General features: G+C 46.6%; 3 protein-coding genes across 5 annotated transcripts; all 3 read right to left on the reverse strand.

Moving 5' to 3' along the window:
- Window positions 1-598: 598 nt before the first annotated feature.
- Window positions 599-7,009, reverse strand: LOC117580744 (ubiquitin-conjugating enzyme E2 Q2). 3 transcript variants are annotated; one of them, XM_034267430.1, is made up of 9 exons: window positions 6,685-7,009; window positions 3,810-4,958; window positions 2,202-2,318; window positions 1,869-2,141; window positions 1,735-1,809; window positions 1,381-1,672; window positions 1,165-1,313; window positions 1,020-1,113; window positions 599-961 (listed from the first exon to the last, which is right to left on the reverse strand). In XM_034267430.1, the coding sequence occupies exons 2-9, from the start codon at window positions 3,969-3,971 to the stop codon at window positions 930-932; spliced, it is 1,194 nt and encodes a 397-aa protein (XP_034123321.1). In that variant the 5' UTR covers window positions 3,972-4,958; window positions 6,685-7,009; the 3' UTR covers window positions 599-929. The 3 variants fall into 3 exon arrangements, with proteins under 3 accessions (XP_034123321.1, XP_034123322.1, XP_034123320.1); XM_034267431.1 differs by lacking the exon at window positions 6,685-7,009 and having other exon boundaries at window positions 1,020-1,098; window positions 3,810-4,988; XM_034267429.1 differs by lacking the exon at window positions 6,685-7,009 and having other exon boundaries at window positions 3,810-4,988.
- A 400-nt stretch (window positions 7,010-7,409) lies between these two features.
- On the reverse strand, window positions 7,410-11,138 carry LOC117580891 (hypoxia up-regulated protein 1). Its single transcript, XM_034267643.1, has 3 exons — window positions 11,075-11,138; window positions 10,421-10,787; window positions 7,410-10,274 (listed from the first exon to the last, which is right to left on the reverse strand). The coding sequence occupies exons 2-3, from the start codon at window positions 10,780-10,782 to the stop codon at window positions 7,766-7,768; spliced, it is 2,871 nt and encodes a 956-aa protein (XP_034123534.1). The 5' UTR covers window positions 10,783-10,787; window positions 11,075-11,138; the 3' UTR covers window positions 7,410-7,765.
- Window positions 11,139-12,176: 1,038 nt separating this feature from the next.
- Window positions 12,177-14,068, reverse strand: LOC117580913. The gene is made up of 6 exons (XM_034267675.1): window positions 13,929-14,068; window positions 13,620-13,883; window positions 13,275-13,415; window positions 12,771-12,842; window positions 12,507-12,722; window positions 12,177-12,464 (listed from the first exon to the last, which is right to left on the reverse strand). The coding sequence occupies exons 1-6, from the start codon at window positions 14,013-14,015 to the stop codon at window positions 12,177-12,179; spliced, it is 1,068 nt and encodes a 355-aa protein (XP_034123566.1). The 5' UTR covers window positions 14,016-14,068.
- Between the last annotated feature and the right edge of the window lie 2,659 nt (window positions 14,069-16,727).

The raw sequence follows: 16,727 nt of genomic DNA on the forward strand, positions 1-16,727 counted from the left end.
GTATATTTATGCATGTGTTTATAGTTATACATATATAATATATATATAGCTATCGCGCTAGATCTGTGCCTAAGCTCTCGCCTGCTGCTGCTGCTGCTGCTCCTGCCGCTGCTGCTGCTTGCCTCGCACCAGTGGAGAGAATTTAATAAGATTACACACAAAAAAATTTGTTAAACTAAATAAGAATATAATCAGGACTTCAAGACTTAACTAGTTACAAATATGATGGGCGCGTTGGATGTGGCGGGAGGGAGGGAGGGCTACACGACTGTTTTTTTGTTGTTGTGGGTATTTTTGGTGGTTCCACGTTTGTGTGTGCGTGTGTGGGGGGCAGAAGTGAATGTGTGTGTGTGTGTGTCCAAGCGAAAGAGAAAATCCTGGGACCCACTGCATTTACAATTAAATTACAAATTACATTCATATACATAACAGATATTGCCTTTACATGCGGTTGCACTCTGTTCCATCCATTCCGTCTGCGTCGGGCTACGTGCACACCTGCCAACCGTTTTCCAACACTCTATACAAAACACAGCAGCATCATGATGCTACGAGAGAGATTGGCAGGGGGGGAAGGGCCTGCGCTTTTGCTTGTTTTTTTTTGCTCACTTAACCGCTAACACAGATTATTTATGCATCAAATTATATGGTCAGCTGGCTATTAAATATATACGATTTTGCTATACATAAAGAAAAATACACTATAATTTTTTGGAGACTTTCGTCCGTTCTGTTCTAACTTAGAGCGAATGTGTGCCAGAAAAAGGGGGGAAAGACTGGAGGCTGGATGAGTGTGTGTGTGTGTGTGCGCTGATGATGCTGCTTTTTGTGGTCGTAGTGTTGCTGCTGCTGCTGGTGGTGTTGGTAATTGTGTGTGTTTGTGTGTGTGTGTGTGTGTGTGTGTCCGGACTAGACTGTGTGAAACTGCCTTAGCCATCCTCCTTGGGCGGTGTGAACCAACCTGAAAATGAAATGCTTTCAATAATGACTGACACAAGCAGCTGGCAAAATCTTCTTACCATTCTTCTCATGGATCTGGACAAGGGACTTGAAGCTTTGCTGTGCTCGTGCCAGGCTATACTGGCCTTGGGTCAGTGCCTGTTCATGATGAGACTAAAAGGATTATTTCATTATCTCCCTAGCGAAAGACAAAGCACTGCCTACCTTGGTGGCTCCAAACTGAATTCGCGCCTTGCCCTTGACCAGTGTGGCGGCTATCTGCATAATCACCGCCTCGACAGTGTACGCTGAGCTCCAGCCCTGCTTGGTCAGCAGCTCCATGCAAATGGCGCCGCCAATCAGCACATATCCACCTGCAAAACGCAAACGAAATTGGACATTGGTAATTAAAATTCTTTCGGAGAGGCAAATAGTTTAAACCTGAGATGATTGGATGCACGACGCGGACAAAGGGCGGCTCAAAGGGATACGTCTCCTTGAAGAGTATGTTGAGGAGTATGCTATCCTTGCCCTCCTTCTCCTTGAGCATTAACAGATCACTGTGCAGCGGACTGTCGGGGTCCACAGACTTGAGGCGGATGTTCCACTCATAAATCGAATCATTCACGAGCTCAATCAAATACATATTCTTCTTGAAGGCGTCCGATCGATAAATATCACGTAGTTCCTTCATTAGGCGATCGGTTGCCTGCACGGAACCCGACACGGAACCCTAGAACAGAGAGATTATCGTTTAGAGTTTGGTTTTATTCACGTGAGACAGGGGCAACCCACTTTTAAATAGTCTTGTCTTTGACTTTGACGCAGTCTTTCTAGGGTCGCTAAGTGCTCCACTTCCATGTCATCTTTCTGCAATGATTTGATTAGTTTGGGGAGCAACAAGCGCTGAGAGTTTCTCGTTCACTTACCTTATTTGTACTCCGTACATCATCCATTTCCAGTGGCAAATCTTCATCGCCCTCGCTCTCCTGTTCGCTCTCGCCAATGGGATCCTCGATCTCATCCTGATCGGAGTCGGTCTCCTCGTTGCCACCATGCGGCCCCCCACCCATTTTCCGCTGTTCGCAGCGCAGCGGGGAAGCCGATGGCGGTGGCGTTTGCAATGGCAACGTTAAATTGTCTACATCGGGTGGCAGTGGAACGTTGTGTAAGCGGCACAGCTCGCGCAGCAATATGCCAACCTGCAAGCAAGAGTTTGTTCAGTTTTCTGCTATTCCTCGAGGGTTATTCCTCGTCTTTACCTGATTGATCACGTGATTATCACGACCATTTGTATTGCTAAGTATTTGAACAGCATTGGTGACGCTCGTCTCCTCGCTTTCGGCAAACCACACTGGCGGCGACGAGGGATACGTTTCCTGTGAGATCAATGGGGGGGATAATATCAATGTGTGTGTGTGGGGAAATTTTGCTGTTGTTTTGGGGTGGGTCAAGGCCTTTCTTACTGCATGTGTTTGTGCTCCCGCTCTCTTACACGCTCAGGTGGAATCGCGAAACGTTTGCCAAAACGGAACAGAGAGAGAGAGGGAGAGAGAGAGAGAGAGAGAGCGAGTGAGTGCGAGAGAACGAGAACAAACAAGAAAAGGGAAATGGCCAGGCAGAGCAATATTATAACCTTTAATTAGATCATTGAACCAAGCCGCGAGAGAGAGAGCACCGCACCGCACAGACAAACACAAACGACAACAGTCAAGCAGGCAGGCAGTCGCGGAGAGCTCGCTGGGGGCGATCGGGTGCAATGAATCATAAATTATGAAGGTAACATGCGCCAGCTCCACTTCACTTTGCTCCTTCAATCAAAAGGAAAGACTAGGCCAGCCGATGCAGCGAGACAGAGAGATACGCTGCGGATGTGCACAAAGGGCAACGACTATTTTCCATCTCACTCGCACGTTCACTGGTCAGCGTGGGAATAAAGGAATAAGCGCAGCAGCACACCCACACAGCCATGTACATGCATATGTGTGTGTGTAAGTGCAATACAAGAGAAAAGACAGCAACGAGAAACGATAAACGATAAAGAAACGCTAGAGCCGGGCATTGCCAGACGGAAAAAGGAGTGAAGGGAACACTTCAGTGGAACGGAAAGGAGAACGCATATTGCACATTGATTGAATGCATCGAATACAAAACTATTTTGGTACATATGGGGATATGTATTACAGGGGGCACTTGGTTTTTCTCCCACTGTACTCGTTTTGCCTTGCTGCCCTAAGCATCAATGCGAGTGAACGAGATGCATAAAGATGGCTCTGGTAGATCTTAAGTTGCTCATGTTCCAAGATCAAAGGACTTTAAGAATTATAAAATCTAATATTTTCAAATAGAAAGATCAAGATTTTCTTGAAGGAAAATGAACGCAAGCAAAGCAAAAAAATATAATTCAAATACAATTATGAAAGCAGCTCAAACCAGCTGTCTTACGCTCGGGTTTTACGGGAATTTCCCAATTTGGGTAACGTTCTCCCAATTGAAGTGACTGCCTTCTGGTGCGAGTTTATTACCATGGAATGATTATGTAAAGGGCAAGGGGGAACTGAGCGGCAGAAATCGTAGTACATTTCAGACAGATAGCTGTCGAAAAGATCTTCCCGGTATTCGGTTTACAATGAACAGGAGAACCTGGAGCAGACACCAATTTAGTGTAGAGAGTTATCTTCTGTGTTGGGCAAGAGATACCCCCACTGTGTGGCTTTCTACAGCAAACTATAGAATGTGATATGTGGGAGCGCACATGGAAGAGTATACAAAAGATTCAAGCTCCATTCTGCAATGGAATTCAAGTAGAGAACGGGACAATAGGAGACGGCATAGTGGGTGGAACGAGTGCGTAAGAGAGAGAGACTTACCGTTATATTCGCATGAATGTCGTAACGCTTCCCGTTCTTATCGATGAACCTGCAGAGGAGCTCGTCGACGCTGGAATTGAGTATCTGAAAGCGTTCGTGATTCTTCGGGAAGATCTTCTCCAGAGTTTTGATTTCCTGCTTTAATGTGTTGAGGCACGCCATATTGGCGGGCAAGGCAATTGGTCTAGGATGATTTTTGGTCCGATGATGCTGCTTGCTGTGGGGGCTGTCTGTCTGTCCCAGCTGAAGCTGAGCTGCTGTTCCCCCCAAACCCCGGTAACGGGTATGGGTATGGGCCCGGAATCAACGATGGCAGTCAGCAGCGGCGGCACACAACGAAAGAAAGCCAAAAGTAGTCGCAGTCGCAGTCGCAGTAGTCGCAGATAGTTGTTGTTTTTTTTCTTTGCTTGCTGCTGTCGCAGCAGAAATTATTGTTGTGTGGCCTGGCCTGTACTCGACACGACTCCCTCTTCCTCTTCTCACCTTTACGCCGCAGCACCACAACACCGTTCGAGTTCAGCCTTCTGCTGCTGCTGCTGCTGCTGGTTCTCCTCCGCCTTCGCCTTTGCCTTCGCGTCCTCCGCCTGCTTCTCTCTTGCACAACTTACGGCCTCTTCTGCTCTCTCCGTTTTTCGTCGTCTGCGTCGCTGTCGCCCTGTGTGCGAATGCTCGGCGATAGATGGCGTTTTTCTACTAAATTACTGTAACAATGGTGACAGCTCTTCTTTTTGTTGTAATTTGTTGTAACTCTTTCTTGTTGTAATGTTCTGCAGTGTTGTTGTGTTATCGTAGGTATCGGAGGTAGATTATAGCAGTTGTTTGTCTGATTCGTTGTCTCCTTCACAGTAACTGTCCTCCTGCTCCACTTTTGTTTACTCCTCTCCGGCACCACTCTCTGTGCACCACTGTAACGCTTCGGCACTCACACAGATGCTGTGGCTGCGTCTTCTTCCTCTCCTGCGGCGCACAGCATGCGCTCTTGTGTTTTCTTTTTTTCTTTGTGTTTGCTTGTGTGTGCGCGTCTATATTCTCTCTGGCGTTCAGTTTTTGCACTTTGATTTAGCTGCTTCCTTGCGGCTCGCCTCTTTCGTTACACAGCTTTGACTTTGACCAATGTCCTGGCCTGGTCTCCCGGCTTTAATTCACACTCTGTGCGTTTCGTTTCGTTTCGTTATTTTTCGTTTCGTAGGTATATGACAAATAAATAAATGGGATATTGAGATGGAGTAAGCACGTGTTTCACTCTAGCTAAAGTTCGTTTTGACTGATGTTTCAGTTGTTATTTGCCGAACGTCAAAAAACAACAAAAACAACAGTTGCATACACCCAAACACACACACACACTCGCATACACCTGTCATTGCACTCGACTCTCGAACATAAACACAGAGTAATCTACTACGGTGCTACCTCTATCTCTATCGCTCATAAGGCACATAGAGCAAGACATGCCTACGCAACGATCGAGCAGAAAGTTTTAACAAAACTGAAACTCTAAACTGAAACAACAAAAAATCAAACAAATTGTGCCAGGAAAAAAAATGTTTCTCTCGCTGGAGTCAGAGTCTTTCTTTCGCTGACTTTTTCTTTGATATTGTAACTACATACATACATACATATGTTTTTATGTACATACATGTAGACATTATTTTTTGACAGTGGACCGAGTGGGGGACAAAATCACAATTTTTACAGGAAAAATAAACTTTGAAAATGCCCGACGAAAGCCCAGAGCCACGACAGTCTGGTGGGATAGAAAAATGATGGCGAAAGAAAATCCGTCCCAAAGAGGAATTGAAAGTCTGGCAGCCAGTTCGGTCTCAGCCCCGCCACTGTGGTTGCACACACACACACTCGACACACTCGACACACAAAAACACAAACATACATATCTCGCAGCAGACTGTCAAAATCTCTTCGAGGCTCCACTGTGCGCTTGCGGCAGCTGAGAAGCCAGCTGCTGTCGTGCCGTATCATGCATAACCTTTTTTCCATTCGTTTTCAACATTGCATACACACACACACATGGGCACACTCAATTTGTAAATAGCCTTTAATTATTTATCAATATTATGTGTCTCTGATGCACTCCTAAACTAACTTTTCCCAAAATGCCCCCCACTCCCATCAATCCCATCCGCTCTGCAGACAGCGAGAGAGATGGAAAAGCAAATAACTCCTTTGTTTGCGTTTTATTGGCATTCTCTTGCATCCGCAAGAACACGGCGTAGCAGCAGACACACAAAAAGAAACGGTAACTCCTTTCTTTCACGCACCCCGAGAGTTCAGCACAACCAGTTCGTGTAATTTCCAAATCGCCCAAAATATTACAATGGGGCAAAAATATGTAACTAATGCCCACAAGCACAGGCCAAGAAAAATTTGTACAAAAAACGAAGAAAAAAACAAAATAATTCACGCATACACCAACAAAATGTATGATACGGTCCACGCACGTCCGCCCGCTTTACCTTTGCACAAGACGACTAGTGTGACCGCAGGCTTATCGAGCAGATATAGGATGACTCTCGGAAATATATATCGAAAAAATAGTTTTCAAATATATCGTAAATCTATCGATCTTAATCATATTCTCCAATTTTAATAGTCGGTATAATTTCACTAGCTAGCTAGGACCCTCAGCGCTAAGTACATAATTGTATCCAATTGATTAGTAAATTTTCCACAATATTGACTCATTTAAAGCACTCATTTTCTTGGATTGTTTATAAAATAGGTTATAGGCAATGAAGGCCAAGAACACGACCTGAACATACGACCGAAAATGTTGCCACTACGCCATCGAGTGGCACTATCGATTATTCTGCAATGCAACACAGCAACCCCCCCACCCAGCTAATTGCAATACATTTACCTGTGTTTTTATTTGGGAAACACTTATGTTTGCTTAAAAACCAGATAGATTGCACAAATATATTCGTTAACCATGCGCCGATTTTGCGTGGGGACTGCGGTTAGCAGCAGCTGCGGACTGCTTCTGCGCTCGGGAAATACGTATTTCTTGTTGTTATTATTTACTTGGCATGTATTGTATGGTTTTTGGCTCTAGCTTTTATCAATTATGCATTAATTGTGTGTTTTTTATATTGCACTTTGTATAACGATATGGTGTGGTCAGCCATATGTGTGTACGTAGGTTTGGCACTTTTGCAATTTCTCGGAAATATAAATTCCGTTTGCTTATTGAGATGGGTAACAACTAGGGCTGTAACGCCACTATCGATATTTCGCAGCACTAGGGATGAGCATCACAAAAAGCAACCGTAAATAATTTCGATATGTATCGACTCGCAGGGAATGGCATGGTGTGAAACATTCAAAAATTGATAAAGGGAAGGAAACCTTGAATGAAATTAATGAGCGTATACAAAGTATTACTTTGGTTTTGGATTTATTATTTTTGAGCTTGGTTCCTATCCCTATATGCAGCCTCCTTTGGGTGACACACACGCATACATACATCTACACAGATCATCGAAGAAGGAAAAGGAATAAAAAAAAACACAGCGGAATGGAGTGGAATTGGAATGGTTTTGAATTGGAATTGGACATCGTTTGTTTGCATTTTACATTTTGTTTGTGTTTTTTGTTGGTTTGTTTTATTAGATTAGAGATAGATTAGCAATTAATTAAACCCCGACTTTAGCTAATTTGAATACAAAAAAAAACCGTAGAAATAAATTCTGGCTGACGCGAAATGTTGCGATCTGTGGAGAACTGCAACGACCGGAACCCCATATCCCCCCACAAAGTTTAGTTTTTCGCATGCCCCTGAAGTTCGTTTCCATTCGTTCCGCATAGCCCCATAGCCCCCCCCTTTGCCCCATATATGCATTGCCGAACAAGTCCTTAAATCGCCAGATCTCTCGCGTCCAGCATTTCGCATCCAGCCTTTAATCTACTGCCCTCTGTCTGTGTCGTGTGTGGGGCTTGGTTTAGAGTTCGCTGTGTGGTGTCTGGGTGTCAACAGTGGGCGTGGGCGTGGGTGTGACCTCCGGCTCGGCGCCCTCTGGCTGCTCCTTGGCTTGATCTTCATCGCCGCTGCCTGCAGCCTCGCCTTCGCCTTCGCCCACCTTCTGCTCCTTCTCCTTGTCAGTCTCTTTGGGTTTCTTGTCCTTGTCAGCGACCTTGGGCTTCCAGATCTTGATCTTGTTCACCAGATACTTGACCTCGCGGTCCAGCAGGCTCATCTTGGCGGTGATCTCCTTGACGGTGAGGCGGACATCGGCATTGCGTGGCAACTTCTTCTGGGCGGCAGACTCAGTCTTCAGCCAGGCGCTGCTCTCCTCGATGACCTTGACGAGCGTGTCGATCTCCACCTGGGTGTACACATCCTTCTCTGGATTGGTGTCCTTGGTGAGATTGCGGGCGGTCACCAGGAACTTCTCGGCACCGTCGAGCATACCCTTCAGGGCCTTGACGGCCTCCGGCCGCTCCTCGTGCTCCCAATGCCGCTCAAGGAAGACACTCGAAAGCTTCTTCAGCTCGTGCAGCTTATCCTCATAGATCTCCGCCTTGGGATCTTCCAGATCCTCGTACAGCCACTCGGACAGGCTGCTGCACTCGGCCAGCAGCTTCTCCTTCTCCTTGGCAGTGGCGCAGCTCTTGTAGGCATCCTCGCCCAGCTTCTGCTGCACCTCAATGATGTGCGACTCGAGCGAGTTGAAGGCAGACTCCAGGCGCACACGCTCCTCCTCGATCTTATTGATGGCCGTCAGCTTGGCCAGCGAGCTGTCATAGGCGGCACCCGACAGATTGGCCGTAAACAGCACGTGTGTATTGTGGGCCACAGGCGCCTTGACAGTCACCAGCTTAATGGCACCCTCTGCCTCTGCCGCTGCCCCTGCCGCTGCCGCATCCGACGTAGTCTTCTTCTCCTTCTCCTTATCCTTTTGTTCAGCCTCTGCAGCGGCAGGCTTCTCCGTCTGACTGTCTTCTGTTTTGGGGGTTTCGCCTGTGCCTGTGCCTGCGCCCGCGCCTGCCTCCTCGGGCGCAGCCTCCTCCTTGTTGTCATCGTTGGAGTCGTCGCCCGTGTCTGATTTCTTGGTGAACAACTTGCTAATGGTGCTGCCCAGCTTGGCCAAAGTGCTGTCCTCATCCGCATCGTCTGGCTTCTGCTTGTCGTAGATATACTCCACGCCGGTGCAGCGCACAATGCCGGAATCATTCAGCTCGAAGTACGCCTTGATGCCCTTGTTCTCCACCAAATCCTTCTTCAGGCTCTCCAGCAGTTCCTTGACCTGCCGGATTTCCACGCGCGTTATGTTCAGGCTGCCAATGGCGGCGACCGTCTCCTGGCTGTAGCGCTCCAGATCCCCGTAGTTCACGAAGAACTCAAAGTCATCCGAGTGCTTGTTGAAGGTGATGACTTTCTTCTGTGGATAGGGATTCATGAGGCCGAAGAGCACGCGCTTCACCTTCTTCGCAGAGACACCGTCGGCGGCCACGCTGTCGAAGATCACTTGCAGGGGATACAGCACAGCATCCTTGACGACGAACTTCTTCACTTTGAAGCCAGCGGAGAGATCCGCCGCCTTGTACACAGCGCCCATGGTGGCCGACTCGTCGGCATTCAGATTCTTGCCCAGCTCCTGCTTGATCAGCGCCTTGATGGTCTCCTGGACGCGTGGCACACGCGTGCCACCGCCAAACAGGATCACTTGGGTGATCAGATCGAGGCTCAGATTGGACGAGGCGAGAGCCTGCTGCAGCGGCTTGGTGGTGCGTGGCCACAAATCGGCGCAGATCTCCTCCAGCTTCTCGCGCGACACCTGCAGCTTAAAGTCGATATCCTCCAGCAGGTTCTCGATCTGCGCATAATGATCGTTGTTCGCCGAAAGGACATTCTTCAGGCGACCGGCCTCCTTGAAGAGCTTGGCCAAGGCACGCGGACTGGTGGTCACATCCGTTTTGGTCTTCTTCAACGCATTAAACTCCTTGGCCAGATAGTCGCGCAGTCGCAGCTGGATCTCCAGGCCGCCCAGCGTGCGATCAAATCCAACGCCCAGCACCTGCACCACGGGATTGGTCTCCTTGGTCTGCTTGTCCTTCACCAGCTGGTAGCTCACAACAGCCGCCGATGTCTTGTAGGCGCCCATGTCGTAGAACAGATAGTACTGCGCCGTCTCGTTGATCTCGCCACGATGGAAGACGCCATAGTTGAGGGCCACCGCCGCATAGTCGTTGATCAGCTGCAGCACCTTCAGGTTGGCCAGCTGTGCGGCTGCCAGCAACGCCTCACGCTCCGCCTGCCCAAAGTAGCCGGGCACCGTGAGCACACACTCGGCGATGGACTGCTGTGTGGATATCTGGGCGTACTCCTTGGCCTTGACCAGCATTTGGGCGATCAGCTCCTCAACGGAGAACTCCTCGGTGTCGCTTTTCTTGAACACCACCGTATTACGCACCGGATCACCGATAATGTTGTAGTACGGAAAGCGTTTCCTGGAGAGAGAGATTTACAATTAGAAGACAGAATGTCCCAGAGTCTCCAGCACTGACGTGGCCCAAAAGCCCAACACACACACAGACACAGACAGAGACAGAGACACACACACAGACACACACACACACACACAGACACGACTTACCGGTATAGATCCACAATGGGATTATCGATGGTCTTGCCAAGCAGATCCAAGAGATAGCCATAGGCCGAGTTCGGATCACGTATGCCAATGGTTTGGGCATCCTCGCCAACGGTGCGCACGCCATCGCGGAATGCAATTATGGCTGGAGTCTTGCGCTTGGACTCACGATTGAGGGCTATCTCCATGGGCACACCGGGCGAAACGACGCCCACTTTCATCCATTCGGTGCCCAGGTCCACGGACATAACGGCAGCCGATTGGGCACTGGGCAGTTGCAGTACTCCCAGGAGAACAACAGCAACACCCAGCACGAGCATCTGTGTGCGCCACGAGCCACGGCCCGGTCTCGCTAGCAGTTCCATTTTTTCTGCACGAAATTACAACAACAAGAAATTATGAATTTATACAAACTGTTTTTTGAGCCATGCACCACCACCACATGCTGGTGGGGGAGAGCATTAACCTTTTGTATTTATTTCCAGCTACTTCTTTTTGCGTTTGCTTTTGCTTTTGCCTTTGCTTTTCAGATACTTTTGGTTCTTTCGTCTTTTTTTCTCGTTTTTTGCAACGCAAGCAGCTGTCGGAACACCGCTTCACTCACTCTCTCTCCCTTGTACAGCGTTTCAAGCGCTTTTTGAAGTAGTTTTTACTTACGTGTCGGTTTTTTGTGCACGTCGATTGGAAAATTTAACACGAAAGAATCGCGCCGACGTTTAGGTCAGTGTGACCGCGAAATTAACGGAGAGTATATACCGAAATATACCTATTCATTTTCAGAACATACCGCATATATACCGTAGTCGTAAACACATTTCCTTAATTTTGATATGCCATTATATATTACCAGCTAATTGGGACTCTCACAACTTAAACTATAATTTTATCCAATACGTCCATTTATTTTCTTTACGATTGATGCATTTCAAAGGCTCTTTTATTGAATTTTCAATTTAATCAGATGCGCTTATTTTTCTTGCGAAAGAAAGTGCCATATAATTCACTCGGTGCACAGTATGACCAAGGTGCGCAAAGTGCATGCTGCACGGCAACACTGTTTTTTTGTGTATGTTTAAACAAATCAAATCCTTAAAATAATTGGATTTATAAATTATAATATACATATAAGCTGTTTTCGTTGATAAGATTAAAATAAGATAACCAAAAGCTGGCTGCGCAATTTTCTGACGAACAAAAAACAGGGTTGCTTTCTTATCGTTTCCATAGGAATATCGACTCTGAAAAATATATCGGATTAAGGCGCCTAAATTTGAATGCTTTAATGTCTCAAACTCATTTTGTAAATGGAAAAATTATGCTGAATACAACCATTAAGGTTCACTTATTGACGCTTCAGCATTCCAACATTGACCGAGTTTTCATATTTTTACATACTTACAAGTGTACCATACACTTACATACATATTTACATATTGTATTGCTGACCAAGAGAAACATAATTTGACTTTGTCTGCTTTTTAGCTGCTAACCCAAAGAGCAGAAGAGAAATGCACCCTACAAGTGTGATCTGGGCCAAAAGTAAGCACTGCTTGGCACTTTTACAGCGAAACGAGTCGAGTCGAGTCAAGCAGTAAATGCCGAGAGTGAAATGACTTTGAATTGGATCGATTCTAGCGAACTTAAACAGAATCGAGCCAGAATTTCCACTTGCGCAACTTTTTGGGTAGTCTCGAAATTTTGTGCTGATTTGTTAGCTTTTTGTTCATATAAGAACTGCCCCCTGCCACCTGATTTCAGTTTACATTTCGAGATCGACCCTCGAGCAGCATGTGCGGATCGCTTCTCCCTTCACTACTGGCCATCGGATGCCTGCTGGCCCTGGCCTCAGCTGACTACAGGCAGGACTTCGAGGACTTGCCCGCACCCGACAGCGAGTTCGATGAACGTCCCGCACGATCCTCTTCGGGCATTCCGGCTCAAGCATATGCCGCGCCCGTAATCTACAATTCGCAGTCCAGCTACTCGGCCCCTGCGGCACCTGCGGCACCGTCTTATTCAGCGCCAGCAGCTCCAAGTTATTCGGCACCTGCATCTCAAGGATATGCAGCCCCTCCCTCTTATTCAGCACCTGCTGCTCCGAGCTATTCAGCACCAGCTTCCCAAGGATATTCAGCGCCTGCAGCACCATCTTATTCAGCGCCTGCAGCCCCATCTTATTCAGCGCCTGCGGCTCCGAGCTATTCAGCACCAGCAGCTCCATCTTATTCAGCACCAGCAGCTCCATCTTATTCAGCACCAGCATCTCAAGGATATTCAGCGCCTGCAGCACCATCTTATTCAGCGCCTGCAGCCTCATCTTATTCAGCGCCTGCAACCCCATCTTATTCAGCGCCAGCGGCTCCGAGCTATTCAGCACCAGCAGCTCCATCTTATTCAGCACCAGCAGCTCCATCTTATTCAGCACCAGCATCTCAAGGATATTCAGCGCCTGCAGCCCCATCTTATTCAGCGCCCGCAGCCCCATCTTACTCGGCACCTGCGGCTCCGAGCTATTCAGCACCAGCCGCTCCTTCCTATTCAGCACCAGCAGCTCCATCTTATTCAGCACCAGCATCTCAAGGGTATTCAGCGCCTGCAACCCCATCTTATTCAGCGCCAGCGGCTCCGAGCTATTCAGCACCTGCACCTCAAGGATATTCAGCGCCTGCAGCCCCATCTTACTCGGCACCCGCAGCTCCATCTTATTCAGCGCCTGCAGCCCCATCTTATTCAGCACCAGCACCTCAAGGATATTCAGCGCCTGCAGCCCCATCTTACTCGGCACCCGCAGCTCCATCTTATTCAGCGCCTGCTGCTCCATCTTATTCAGCCCCAGCGGGTCCGAGCTATTCAGCACCAGCATCTCAAGGATATTCAGCTCCAGCGGCACCATCTTATTCAGCACCTGCAGCCCCATCATATTCATCAAATGCTGCTCCCAGCTATTCAGCACCCAAATCATCTTATTCAGCACCCGCAGCACCATCTTACTCGGCACCTGCGCCTCAAAGCTATTCAGCACCATCCTATTCAGCACCCGCCGGTCCATCATACTCTGCCCCAGCGGCTCCAAGTTATTCAGCCCCAGCAGCTCCATCTTATTCCGCACCCAAATCATCTTACTCATCATCCGCACCGTCATCGTACTCAGCACCGGCTGCACCAAGCTATTCAGCACCAGCGGCTCCATCTTATTCAGCGCCTGCTGCCCCCAGCTATTCAGCACCAGCGGCTCCATCTTATTCAGCGCCTGCTGCCCCCAGCTATTCAGCACCAGCGGCTCCATCTTATTCAGCGCCTGCTGCTCCCAGCTATTCAGCACCAGCGGCTCCATCATATTCAGCACCTGCTGCTCCCAGCTATTCAGCACCTGCCGCTCAGAGCTATTCAGCGCCTGCAGCTCCATCTTATTCAGCGCCTGCAGCTCCATCATATTCAGCACCAGCTCCTCCCAGCTATTCAGCACCAAAATCATCTTATTCATCCTCCGCACCGTCGTCATACTCGGCACCTGGCGCTCAAAGCTATTCGGCACCTGCGGCTCCATCTTATTCAGCACCTGCGGCTCCCAGCTATTCAGCACCTGCGGCTCCCGCATATTCCGCACCGAAATACTCTGGCTACGCTCGCATGGGGGATATGCTGGGATCAGCGAGAACTGCCAGCTACGGCGGCGCCACCATACCCGCCCAGCCCTGTCCCAAGAACTACATATTCAGCTGCCAGGGCGTGTTCCAGAAGGCGGCCTGCAGTCAAGGCTCCTCCTACTAAGGACATGGCATATCGCCATGGCAACATCAAGAAATTATAGCAATAAAGTTGAAGAGCAAAATGAGCACCCAACCCCCCCCCCCCCGATGGATGTTATTTACTTTGAAGTGTTTGAAGTTTGAAGCAGAAGATCAATTCAGAATTGATTTTTCTCTCGTTGCTGTCTGTGTATGTGTGTGCTTATGTGTATGTGTGTGTGTGTGTGTGAGTCTGAATTTGTTATCATACATTCTGGTAGCCCATGCCCCCAGCCCAATGTTGAACTGCCCGCTTCTGGCGCTCTCTCTCTCTATATATATATATTTTCGTTCTTTAAAAAGCACTTATGTAGCCTTAAATCAGCAATAACTACGTAAATAGCTCTACAGTTATGCATACATATGCGTATATAATATATTTATCGAACATTTACGAGAGGAAATCATAATTGATGCAAGTCTCAGCTTGGCGCGTCTTTTGAATATTGTAGTTATCGATAAACAGAGTTGACTATTAATCGATAGGCACACAAATGCTCCAGCGACTGGTCCATAGATTAAGAGGTATTATTCAGATGCCAAACAGCAGCTCCAAACAGCAGCTCAATGTATAGCTATATTTTTGCAATGCCAAACAACGAACCTCCCAAAGAGTGCGTTGAACGAGTGCGGCATTGGCCAAAAAACAAAAACCCGAGGCCAGACCCCAGACCCATCCATAAGCCATCCAAAAAATGTGGCATTCAAAGCGGAATAAAGCAAAAACAAGGAAGGCTAACTTTGGAGGCCGCAACCAAAGCAAACCAAAGTCTGAGCAGATCTGTCTCGTTCCGAAGGCTTAAAGCCACAAGGGATCGATCGACCAAAACAATTTGCTCAAATCTTGTGGCTCTTCGGTAAGCAACTCGAAATGCACTCAACGGAACCATTTCGGTGTGGGTGCGGCTGTGCTCTTCAATCAACGTTGACCCCCCGTAGCCCTGAGCTGGGTCAGCAGTCACACAACGATCGGATGATAAGCCAGGGGGGCAGACGGAAACGATAACGCAATAGAAAGAGAAAGGATATGATGCGAATACAAAAATAAAAACATTTAAGCATGCAACTAAAACTAAAACTTAAGCAAATCAATTCAAATGCAATTCCTTTTTCTGTTCTTTTTTTTTTTGGTATTTTTTTGTATAATTTATTTTGCCGTTGGTCGATCAATACAGCTGATCGCTCGGAGAGTAACTACATGTGTGTGTGTGTGTGTGTGTGTGTAGGAATATTAACTAAAAAATGGAAATACATTTACGCATTAAGGTTCGAGCTAATGTCTAAGTAATTCTGCTAGTACTGATAACACAAAAATATATTATTTAATAGTAAATCATAGACGTAGTTGAAAAAAAACTTAACTTAAAAATCAAACAAAATATTTCAATAGGTAACAGAATTTAGGACCCCTGGCAGTATAATCATACCCTTAACATTGCTGAGGGCCCAGAGAGCCGATTTGTGGTTTAGGCCTGACAAGAGAAACGAAAACGAAAACGAAATCGAAAACGAAAGCTTAGGCGAGGCGAGGCGAGGCGAGGCGAGGCGAGGCTAATAGAAAATTTGCAAACAAAAAAATATAAAGATTATTTATATAGCTGTATACATATGCCTAAACATACACATAGCTGCATGCATGTATTGTGTGTATATAAAATCAATGAAAGTCAAGCAAGCGAAAGTTGCACAAGAGCGACAGAGCGGGAGAGCGGGAGAGCGGGAGAGGGAGATTCTCTTTGGCTCTTCCCTCTCGCAAAGAAAGTGCAACTCAGCTCTCTCGTCTCTCTGCTCTTTAGAAATATTTTGTTTCTTCACTAATACTATCATAATAAATGTTCATTTTCCACACATACATAATATCATAATATTCATGATTTTTCTGCCTTTTTTTGCGTGTTCTTTTTTTTTTGTTTTTTTTTTTTTTGTTTGTTTGTTTGTTGTTCCTTCTTAATAACATTTTGTGGTTGTCTCCCCATTTTCTTTAGTCAAAAAAACTTAAGTATTCTATCACAGCCATCACACTTTTTGCTCTTTCCCTTTTTGCGAAGAACAAACAAATGTTTTTGTTTCCTTTGAACCTTATAAATATTGTTGCTTAATTTGTGTGTGTGTGTGTGTGTGTGTGTGTGTAAGTATTAATAATATATAGATCTTAGGACTATGCTCATATTTTCGTTATATATTTTGTTTTAATTTGCTTGATTTTCATTTAAATCTTTTTTTGAATGCACTTTTGTTGGTTTTTTGCTTATAAATTTTGTTTTGTTTTTGTTTTTGTTTGTTTGCTTCGAGGCTTGCTTCCATATTTAGTAAAAATTCTAATTGCACTTTTTTGTGATTTTCTTTTTGTTTGTTTTTGCTTTTTGCTGGTTTTATCGCATTTTAAATTGCTTAATTGCTAGTTTTAATCAACATTTTTTGCTTACAATTTCCAATCTTGGCGACAAAAGAGATTACAACTAAACCAATTTCGAACCGAAAGTTCTTCTTTGTTTTCTTTTTAATTTACGCAATTGAAACCA

The sequence above is a fragment of the Drosophila guanche genome, unplaced genomic scaffold (genome assembly GCF_900245975.1).
Source record: "Drosophila guanche unplaced genomic scaffold, DGUA_6, whole genome shotgun sequence".
In the NCBI taxonomy this organism is placed as follows: Eukaryota; Metazoa; Arthropoda; class Insecta; order Diptera; family Drosophilidae; genus Drosophila; species Drosophila guanche.

Coding starts and splice junctions, on each gene's coding strand:
- LOC117580744 (XM_034267430.1), bottom strand. CDS start 3,971: ATGGCGTGCCTCAACACATTAAAGCAGGAAATCAAAACTCTGGAGAAG. Junction 1,673..1,734: donor AAAGACAAGACTATTTAAAA/GTGGGTTGCCCC, acceptor TCTCTGTTCTAG/GGTTCCGTGTCGGGTTCCGT. Junction 962..1,019: donor CCAGATCCATGAGAAGAATG/GTAAGAAGATTT, acceptor TTTCATTTTCAG/GTTGGTTCACACCGCCCAAG.
- LOC117580891 (XM_034267643.1), bottom strand. CDS start 10,782: ATGGAACTGCTAGCGAGACCGGGCCGTGGCTCGTGGCGCACACAGATG. Junction 10,275..10,420: donor CCCATTGTGGATCTATACCG/GTAAGTCGTGTC, acceptor CTCTCTCTCCAG/GAAACGCTTTCCGTACTACA.
- LOC117580913 (XM_034267675.1), bottom strand. CDS start 14,015: ATGCGGGAGCCGCAGGTGCTGAATAGCTGGGAGCCGCAGGTGCTGAAT. Junction 12,843..13,274: donor TGAATATCCTTGAGATGCTG/GTGCTGAATAGC, acceptor CTTGAGATGCTG/GTGCTGAATAAGATGGAGCT. Junction 12,723..12,770: donor TGAATAGCTCGGAGCCGCTG/GCGCTGAATAAG, acceptor ATGAGGCTGCAG/GCGCTGAATAAGATGGTGCT.